Genomic DNA, 10,900 nt, shown 5'->3' with positions numbered 1-10,900 from the left:
ATTTATTGTAGAGATGAGGTCTCGCTGCCTAGGCGGGTCTCGAACCCGCGGGCTCAGGCAATCCACTCACCTCAGCCTCCCAAAGGTGCGGGATTACAGGCTGAGCCACCGAGCCCGGCTGCCTTTCTTTTTTTCTGAGTTGGAGTTTCACTCTGTCATCTAGGCTAGAATGCAGTGGCACACTCATAACCACCACAGCCTCGATCTGCTGGGTTTATGTGATCCTTCCACCTCAGCCTTCCAAGTAACTGGAGCTACAGGCACATGCTACCACACCCGGTTTATGCCTATGTGCCTTTCTTTAGCACTTTCCACAGTTGCCATTTGATATTTGTTTGAGTCATGATTTCTTGACTCACCACTACTGACATTTGGGGACAGGTTGTTCTTTGATGTGGGAGGCAGTCTTATGCATTGAGGGATATTTAGCCCACCCCTGGTCTCTACACACTAGATGCCAGTAGTACTTCACCAATTGTGACAACTAAAATGTCCCTTTGAGGGCAGAATTCTCCTGTTCTTGATTGCTGGTTTGTGTGACCATTTGATGAATGTTTTCTTCCTCACTGGATTGTTCCCTCCAGAAGAGCAGGAAATAATGCTTTTATTTACCACTCTCACAGCATCAAGCTCAGTGCTTGAATTCTAATTATACTCATTATTTATTTATTACAAATGAATAGAATTATATGTCGGGAATTATATGGTATGTGAGTTATATCTCAATAAAGCTGTTTAGAAAATTTAATCCTGTATAGAAATAATTTGGAATGGTAACATCAGTTATTTTTGAGTGATACTATAGAGGATTTAGCATTCTTACTTTTCCTTTTCTATATTTTCTTGAGTACTACTTCACAACCCTATTTCTGCACCCAAGCATGTTAAATTTGTCGCCATGCTTCCTAGCAGTGACAGTGGCTTACTGTGCCAGTGATCCTCAGGAGTCCATGTAATAAGATTTCAGGGTGTGGGTTATTGGTGGTTTATACAAGATTTTTTTTTTTTACAGAAATTTTAAGATGCTGCATATAGCCAGGCTCAGTGGCTCAGCCTGTAATCCCGTGCTTTGGGAGGCTGAGGTGAGTGAATTGCCTGAGCTCGCGGATTCAAGACCCGCCTGGCCAACTTGGCGAGACCTCATCTCCACAATAAATCAAAAATGAGCCGGGTGTGGTAGCACGCACCTGTAGTTCCAGCTACTTGGAAGGCTGAGGCGGAAGGATCACTGGAGCCCAGCAGGTCGAGGCTGCGGTGGCCAGGAGCGGCCACTCCAGTCTGGGTGACAGAGTGAGACTCCAACTAAAAAAAAAAAAAAAGAAAAAATGCTGCATATAGATTTGAGAGAATTTACTTCCTGTGAAATGGGTTAGGTTCATTCCAATCTACTTTCCTCATGCTTAATATACCCAATGGGGCCAGCTTTCTCTCCAGATTACTAGTTTTTAGCTTCAGGCATGGAAGAAGGAATGGGATGTTTAAAAAGCAACTTTGAAGGAGGTTGTTCCTGCCCTCACCTGCTTGACATTTCTGCAGGTTTCATGAAATAGCCCATACAGTTCTTGGAAAGAACACCAGTGATCAGGAAGCTGGGTTTAGCTCCTGCTACTGACCCCTGTGTGACTTTCGGCAAATCCTTTACCTTCTTCTTTTTTCTTTCTTTTTTTTTTTTTAGTTCCTTCTATCTCCCAGACTGGAGTGCAGTGGCATGCTCACAGCCACCCAGCATCCACCTGCTGGGCTCAGTTGAATGTTCTGTCTCAGCCTTCCAAGTAGCTGAATCTACAGTCACGTGTTACCATGCCTGGCTAGTTTTTTGATTTATTGTGGAGATGAGGTCTCACCAAGTTGCCCAGGCTGGTCTCGAACTCCTGGGCTCAGGCAATCCTCTCACCTTGGCCTCCCAGAGTACTGGGATTACAGACTTAAACCACTGTGCCCAGCCCTTTACCTTCTTAATCCCAGTTTTCTTCATCTACAAAATGAGAGATTGAATAAACAGTGGAGTCCCTTCTTTGTGTCAGATATGTGATCTTTAATTTCTGGCTTTCAATTCCTCTACTTCCTTTCACTTTTTTGTTGTTGTTGTTTGTTTTGTTTTTGTTTTTGTTTTGATACTTCTTTTTTCTCTACTTAACTAAACAGTATGTCCAGCCAGCTCCTGGGCTCAGGTCTTTTCTCCTTTCTCCTTGGAATGCTGTCCTAGTCCAGGAAAGAAAGACTACCTTACCCTCCTTATATGTCACCCAGGCTGTAGTGCAGTGGCACGATCTCGGCCACCACAGCCTCAACCTCCTGTGCTCAGGGAGTCCTCTGCTTCAGCCTTCCAAGTAGTTGGAACTACAGGTGCTCACCACCACGCCTGGCTAAATTTTTTTTTTTTTTTACTTGGAGTCTCACTCTGTCGCCCAAATTGGAGTGCAGTGGCATGCTCCCGGCCACCATAGCCTCGACCTGCTGGGCTCCAGCGATCCTTCTGCCTCAGCCTTCCAAGTAGCCGGAACTACAGGCGTGCACTACCATACCCCGCTAATTTTTGATATATTGTAGAGACGAGGTCTCGCCAAGTTGCCTGGGTGGGTCTCAAACCTGTGGGCTCAGGCAGTCCACTCACCTGAGCCACTGAGCCCGGCCTAATTTTTTGATTTGTTGTAGAGACAGGGTATTTCCATGTTGCCCAGGCTGGTCTTGAACCCCTAGGCTTAGGCAATCATCTCAACCTCAGCCTCTCAAAATGCTGAGGTAACAGGCATAAGCCAATGTGCCTGGCTCACTCAGTATTTCTTTTTTTTTTTTTCTGAGTTGGAGTCTCACTTTGTTGCCCAGTCTGGAGTGCAGTGGCACATTCCCTGCCACTGTGGCTTCAACTTGCTGGACCCTGGTGATTCTTCCACCTCAGTCGTCCATGTAGCTGGAACTACAGGCGCGTGCTACCATGCCCAACTAATTTTTTATTTATTGTGGAAACAACGTCTCACAAAGTTGCCTGGGCTGGTCTCAAACCTGTGGGCTCGGGCAATCCACTTGCCCTGGCCTCCCAAAGTGCTGGGATTACAGGCTGAGCCACCAAACCTGGCCTCACTCAGCATTTCTAAGTAGACCCTATGTATAAGCCTTTTTTGGCAAGAAAGAATACTTACAGCTAAGAGATAGTCTCAACTATAATTGTAATCTCTACTTAGAAATAAGTCTGCCATGTTTCAAATGTATTTAAAAAGTTGGTTATGACATTTTTGCACCTTATTTTCTGAAATCTGTATATTCACATATATATTTCTGGGGGATTTTTAGGGTTCTTCATGAACATATCCAGAGATTGTCTAAAGTAGTGACTGCAAATCACAGAGCTCTTCAGATACCAGAGGTAATACAGATTTATATAGCATGGGTGATATTAACTAAATGCTACATGGTATACTGTATGATGTTACAACTTTTTTAAGGAACTGGAATTTGATAAAATATAAAACACCATTTGCACTACATGTAATTCAGTTTAACTGCAGCATCCCTCAAGGGCTTCTGGGGGTTAAAATTCCCTGATATGGAAAGGGACTTCAGTATTGGAGAGAAGAGAGAGCCAGCAAGAAGGAGTCCCTCCCTGCTGGGACAGGCAGGTATCTTGTCCCAGCCTTGCTCTCCTGGGGAAGTATTCTCCTTCAGTGATTTTATGGTCAAGGTCTGCAAAACCATCCTCTTTGAAGAAGGGGTTGGTAGCACTCCAGAGGGTATGAGAACTATTCCAGGAGAGGTAATTGAATCTGAATGTGACCTCAGATTATCTTTTATTATTCATACTGGCTTTTTTACCTGTCATATATTTCTTATAAAACAAAAACCACAAAAATTTTGGGTGTTTGAGCTTTCTGGTTGTTTTTGCTAAAACCCCCACTAATGGAACATTAATTAACACAAAATTTTTAACTGTGTTGATTTTTAAAAATCTGTTATTTCTAGAAATACTCTAGCAAGGGTACTTTTTTGTCTATGTGTGCGTGTTAGGGTTTTACTCTGTTGCCCAGACTTGGAGTGCAGTGGCATGTCATGGTTCACTGCAGCCTCTACCTCGTGGGCTCAGGCAATCCTTCCGCCTCAGCCTCCTAAGTAGCTGGGACTACAGGCATGCACAACCATGCCCAACTAATTTTTAATTTATTTAATAGTGGTGAGGTCTCATTTGTTGCCCAGGATGGTCTCTTGGGTTCAAGCAATCCTTTCACCTTAGCCTCCCAAAGTTCTGGGATTACAGGTGTGAGCCACCTCACTTGACTCATATTTTTAAATTAAGCTCTTTTAGTATCTTGTTTGACTTTTGTAATTAATTAATGTAGAGAAGTTCTAGTCTACTTATTTAAAAAAGAGAATTGTTTAAAATTTTATGAATTCTGGATTCTGTTGTTATGTGCCTTTTTTCTGTTAATTGCTATATTTAAAAATGCATAACAAATTATTTAAAAGTTTAAAGGTTAAGCTGCAATCTTGGGTGGAGGGGAAAGGAACCACGATATAGTTTTACTGAAGAAAGGAAAAAGCAACCACCTTGCCCTCTACCCCCTGACATGGAGGTTGCAGTGGTCACTGCCTGGGGTTGCTGCAGAATTCAGAATTTGTATATTGTCTGTGGTTTCACTTAGGTTTATCTTCGGGAGGCGCCATGGCCATCTGCACAATCAGAAATCAGAACAATAAGTGCTTACAAAACCCCCCGGGACAAAGTGCAGTGCATCCTGAGAATGTGCTCTACGATTATGAACCTCTTGAGCCTGGCCAATGAGGACTCTGTCCCTGGAGCAGATGACTTTGTTCCCGTGTTGGTGTTTGTGTTAATAAAGGTGGGCTCCTTACTATTATCAGTTAAGGAGTTATGTGGCATTCTGAACAGTGTGGCACAGGGCTTCAAATGACAGTAGAGACCTTGGCTTTTTTCCGAGTCTCAAGCTCTGTGTTATCCAGAAAGAAAGTACCTCATGTCAAGATTTGTTTTTAAGTTAGGATTTTCAAAATAAAAGATGGGAAGACTAGATTCCTAGGTGAACATTTTCCATTTTTAAAGCAGTGCCTGAAGTTCTTGATTGGGGGCTCAGTATATAATTATTGGATGAATGGATGAGGGCAGTTCTTTTGATTATGCCTTTACTATCTTTCACACTGAATTCTTTACCATACTTGTCATATAGGCCACCAAATTTGTCAATCATCTCACCCCCTTTCAGCCTCTTATTTTGTAATTGTAGTATAAAATTACTGACATCTCTTGTCTTTCTTTGACTATAAAGTTTCATTTAAATGATTTCTTTTGAACATTTTGGGGGTGACCACGCATTTAGGGTACACACAGTTACTACGCAACTACATCACTTGTGTGTTTTATTTAGCACAGCCCACTGTTGCTGTCTGAAGAGATATGCTATTTGACATATATCTTACTAGCTTTAGTGTTTGTGATATTTCTGCAACCTGAACTCCTAGCTTAGAGTTGGAAGCCCACAGGATTGGCCACCACAGCTTCTCCTTTTGGCAGTTGCTCTTCTCTCCTCCACACACAATGAATCTAATCCCTCTGTAGAGCCAGTTAAGCTAGTTTTAGGGAAAAGGCCTTAACTTGTCCTCTTAACCATTTAACAAACTGTGTTCTTTCTCTCCACGTGAAGAAGGTGAAAAAATGAGATGTTTTTGAAGCAGAGGGGATATTATCTTTTTTAGTTTTTTCTTTCTCAGCTGATTCTACTCAGACTTGCCAGCTGTAACCCAATTTGTCTACAGCATTTATTTCCTTACCTAGCATTCTGGAAACCTGGAATCTTGAATAAGAGGACTGGGATTAGTTCAACCTCCTTAGGGTGAGGTTAAGTGAACTCTAGATAGTTCAGCTAGGATTAGAACCTGGATTGCCTTTCCCACATACTGTTGCTACTCTAAAAAATCATTTTGGGATTATTTTCAAATAGACTGGTATCTCTTTCACAGAAAACCATTTGCAGAACACATAAATGATTTTGGCAGAGCCATATATCTAAGTAATCGACTCTTATTTTTCAATTCTCTAGGCAAATCCACCTTGTTTGTTGTCCACTGTTCAGTATATCAGTAGCTTTTATGCCAACTGCCTGTCTGGTGAGGAGTCCTATTGGTGGATGCAGTTCACAGCAGCCGTGGAATTCATCAAAACCATCGATGACCGAAAGTGATCAAGACCAAGGCCCACCAAAGCAGCAGACTGTTAGTCAGGCAAACAGATCTCTAAGAAAGTGTACCAGCTGCTTTGAAGGCTGAAGATTGTTTTTGTATAATAATGTACAGCATTCAGACATTTTAAAACAGATCTTTACTAAACAGAGTAATGAGCTAACAAGCAGGTTCTCTTTTCATTGGGCTCTTTCCTTTCTGAGTTGCATATTTTATTTTATTGTTCCCAAGTAGAGATTAGCACTGCAAAAAGGGACCATGTTTTTCAGGTATTTTTAAATGTTAAAAAACAGAACAAATCTCTTAGAAAATTTCTAGATCTCCATTCATGGGTACCCATTCTTTCTTTTTATTTTCAAAAAACAGTACCCCTCTTTTAAGATGCTGTCTTTATACGCATCTAATGGAAGGAAAATGCAAGTTGCACTGAGGATTATAATAGTGGTGCATTAGTGGCATTATCTATAAATACACTCACCTCAATCAGAAAACTAAGAAGGAAATGTAAATATCATATATATTTATATTTGATGTAATATGGACATCTTCAGATTCTAATAATAAACAAGGACTATTACTGATAGTAGGCTGTGACACACCCTCTTGTGAAATGGTTTCCTTGACAAAATTTAAGCTGAGCTTAAAAGCAAAAAACAAAAAATACACAGAAATATTTATTAAAGTATAATACAGTTTATTGAACTTTCTAGGTGTGGCATTTGATGCACAGGGCTGCCTTTGATGAGGAGTATGAAAGTCACTAAGTCACTTATACACTTTTCACCATGGAAGTTTGTGAGCCTGTATGTAGGAGATAGACTCTAATTACTCTATGTTAATTACATAAAAAGGAACAGTAGATATCTAATACCTTATGGTGGTACTTCTCATCTGAAATACTAAATATACTGTAGAAACCCCAGACAGAGCTCCTTACAAATCTTTAATTGTAATATATTTTTGATGATTATTCACATTGAATGCACAGACCAGGAATTCAGTGAATGTCATTTTTTTAAAAACTAATTTGTATTGTCTGCTCTAGTGATACAAGTTTTACTAGTGATAAACTATTTTAATCAAACATACTATTCTTATGGAAAAAAAATCTATTTTGGCAGGTTTCTGTGCCTTTTTTTCTCTCTTCTGAAAACAAGTCTGTGTTTTAGTAGTTTGGTTTTCGTTGTATATCAATAATTAATCAGGAAAGGGTTTTGGTGCCTGAGAAAACTGACCAACAAGGCACATAAAGCTTCAAGCACAAGTCTTGTACATAGGCCATCACTGACTGGTTTTACTTTGTATGTTTTCTAAATATGTTTTGTTTCTTTTATAACAAACTCAGTCCCATACTTGGAGTCCCTTGTTGTTGGCAGCCTTTCCAGGCATTTCTTAAGAGGACTGTGACAGACAGTCTTGTGCAGATACTTACAAAGGCTATCTACTCCCAGTCTCTAAGATCTCCATGTTTCATAATGCCTGAAGAAGCTACATTTTCTTTATGCCCACCTCTTCATTCATTTACTTTAAAATACCAGAATTGCATAGGAGTGTGGGTTGTGGTTCCTCGCTTCTAGGGAAGGTTCAAAATTAAACTAGTACACAAAATGTCCTTTTGAATGTTAGGTCAAGAAATCCATGAGAGAGTCATGTGCTTCATGGGCCGTAACTGTCAAACTTGCATAGGTATTAGAAATCAAATCCCTTCATGAATACATTACAAGACAAACTGTGATTTCTGCCACCTAGGTGGGAGTCCATTTACTTCAGCATTTATTCAATAAATGTTAAGCAACAGAACACTTGGTATAGTTGAAATTCATTGTTATGGGATTTAACTCGTAAATCAATGAAATTTTTTTTTCCTCACAATGGTTGCTAAATCTCTTCCATGTTACCACTGTGGAAATAAATATGAAGATGTGGATATTGCATCAGAGATCTTTTCTGTGGAAGAGATGGTGGTGAATTTGGGGTAAAGAGCTACACTAGCGGTAGGAGATAGGGTTTTGTGGTGCTTGAGCCAGTGATGAGGGTAGAACCCCAGAGATTTGACCTCAGAGACACCTCTGAGACAGATTTGGGTGCTCACGACTCATGCTGGTAGAGACGAACAGCCTTGCTGTTGGAGGGGCAGCTAGGTTTCCCTCTCATATCCTGTCAGGAGCAAGGACTGCTTCAGCATTAATCATCACTAGTGTGATCTCTTGACAAGATTTCTTATAGTGTTGATTCCTAGATTTAGGAATTAGTCACTGTCTGTATAGCAGTGTTGGGTTGTGAGACGGAGTGATTTGATTGTGTTTTTTTTTCAGGAAAGAACAGTTCCTCAAATGTTTCTTACAATTCTGCCTTCAATACTTGTTTTACATGAAGGATTAGTATAAAAGTATAAAATCACCCCTTGGAAACATTTAGTAGCCAACAATTATTACATAAAATTTACAAAGTTAATCAACATTAAATGGAGAGATAGTGGCTCAGCTTACTGAAATCTTGTAGAATTAACTTTTCTGAGGAAAAGAAAAATCAGTTTGTATTTTGTATTAATACTCTGTTTCTGGAAGTATTAGAAATACAGATTGATGATTGTCTTTCCTTGTAAAATTATTATTTTTAAACCTGGTTAATGTTTTCTTTCTCCACTTTAGATAAAATCTCAGCCACAGTAATTACTTTCTTCTGCTTTTTTTCTTTGTAAAAACCTGCTTATGAAAGCCTTTTTATACAGATAATTAAATTGCTGTAGTAAGAGAATTAGGCTTTCTGAGGAATTGCAAATAGATGTGATGCATGGTTTTTCTTTTCCTGTTGTGTCCTGGAAGCCTTTGAAGTGGACTTTACAAATAGTGTTACTTAGGTGCATAAGCAGGAAACAGAGCCCAGCCCAACCAGTAAGGAGGCTGTGTTCTTGCCCTAAAAGTCTGTTGCTGACCGCATGTGCCAAACTGGGGCACCATTTTCCTATTGCTGCCATGGGAATATCAGTGTGGGCCAGGTAAAGGTCAGCTGGGAGTTATAAATGTGTGAGGGTTAGCATTTTCTTTCTGATGTGATTGGGTGTGAAGAGGGAAAGTAGGAACACACTTGCTCAAAATTATTAGCAGATTGCACAGACATGGTAAAAATGTAGTGGAGTTAGCTTCCTCAGTTATTGCATCCTAGACTTTCTCTTCCTGCCTCTACTACTTTGTTTCTTTAAAGAAAAGCCCATGTTTTTCCTCTTTTTAATTCTTTTAAGTCTAGTGAGTTTATTCCATTTGTAATGGCTATAATTTTGGGTGAAAAAAATCCAAAACAATATTCTTGAAGTTCAAAGGATTTTGAGTAATTGGATTAACAGTGATGAGATATTTGAGATACTCAGAATGTCAAAATGCTTGAGAACTTTGCTATTAATACTTAATATATTTTAGAATGTCGGTTACCCAAGAAGTAGGATGACCAGAAATAGCTTTACTCTTGAGAAAACTTGGAGAAATGAAGATATAGGTTGCTTCAGAGTTAAGGTTGTGGTTGAGCTGTGGAGCCACCATGGAGATGCTGTGTCCCACAGGCCTGAAAGAGAGAGAGAGAGAAAGTTAGTTTTCTCCCCCTAGGTCATGGTAGAATGTGTGGGCAGGAGCCATACACCATAAAAATTCATCTCTGTCAATATTCTGTCTTGTCTGCCACATTCTTCTTGTGCTTCACCTGTATTGAAAAGCTTTGTACTGCCTCTTCTCTTGAAACTGATAAAAAAACTTTACATAAGCCTCAATGAATGAGCTTGCACAATCTTGTATGTGTTCAGGAAACCTGTCCTGTCTCCTAATGTGATTAGTAATGTAAAATATTTTGTAAAACTGATTAAAAAGGGAGAGCAGTTTGATTCACTGGGCTTTATGTTTCCATCATCTATTTTCTGTTCAGAAGCACTTCTGAAAATTTACTTGACTTCTGAATGTTCCTGATGCTCTCCATGAATTTACACTCATCTTTTTATCTGAACATCAAAAGGTATTTGCTACGTGTGATAAAGGAAGGAACTAGAATGACCCAACAATAACTAGTGAGATGGTGAATATATACAGTTGTAACACAGTTTCTGTCTGACCCCTACATTTGGTAGCTATTAGTCAGCCTTAGTTCTAAATGCAAGTGTTAGCATTTAGTTACAATATTCACGGAGGCCTTAATCTGAGGCCTTAATCTATGTTTTCAGCGGTGGAAGTTGCTATTAGACAAGGAAGTTATTATCAGACCCAGAGCGCTTGATCTCTTCAGGGAGCTCTCAGTCTCTTCAGGCTTCCTTCACTGCTGAAAAGATGTTTTTCCTATATTGGTTACACTTCAGTTAGAAGGAAACAGTTCAAAACTTGCCTAAGGCTCAGTGTTCATTCACTGTTCAGTATTAAAATGAGTGCTTTGACTTGCCTAGAACTGAAAATAGCATTCATCTTCCTCGCCAATTTGGAAGTACCTGTGTCAGCTGGGCTCCTGATAAGTTTATACCCACTCAACCCTTTCCCAAGTACATGGCTCTACCTTTCCCCCCAAAGGATGCTGAGCTGCTGACAGTGCCTTGCTAGGGCTCCCTGCAGTGCGGCTGCAGAGTGGGTGGTAAGTCCACTGGGAGACCAGGGATCCCCTCGGTGTCCTCAACCTCAAGATGGAAGTGTAGCTGGGCTCGGTGGCTCAGCCTGTAATCCCACGCCTTTGGGAGGCTGAGGTG

At 40.3% G+C, this 10,900-nt stretch overlaps 1 protein-coding gene across 1 annotated transcript in view; it reads left to right on the top strand.

Annotated features, from left to right (window-relative positions):
* Positions 1-10,066, top strand: part of GAPVD1 (GTPase activating protein and VPS9 domains 1) — a 103,518-nt gene extending 93,452 nt beyond the window's left edge. The window contains exons 25-27 of the mRNA XM_021713448.1: positions 3,292-3,364; positions 4,635-4,832; positions 6,048-10,066. Of these exons, the coding sequence (XP_021569123.1) occupies positions 3,292-3,364; positions 4,635-4,832; positions 6,048-6,188 (412 nt within the window). The 3' untranslated portion in view covers positions 6,189-10,066. The remainder of the gene's footprint in view (positions 1-3,291; positions 3,365-4,634; positions 4,833-6,047) is intronic.
* The last annotated feature ends 834 nt before the right edge of the window (positions 10,067-10,900 follow it).

This window comes from Carlito syrichta, unplaced genomic scaffold, assembly GCF_000164805.1.
Source record: "Carlito syrichta isolate Samal-C Ts95f unplaced genomic scaffold, Tarsius_syrichta-2.0.1 Scaffold304556, whole genome shotgun sequence".
Lineage (NCBI taxonomy): Eukaryota > Metazoa > Chordata > Mammalia > Primates > Tarsiidae > Carlito > Carlito syrichta.
This window is presented reverse-complemented; position numbering and strand designations above follow the sequence as displayed.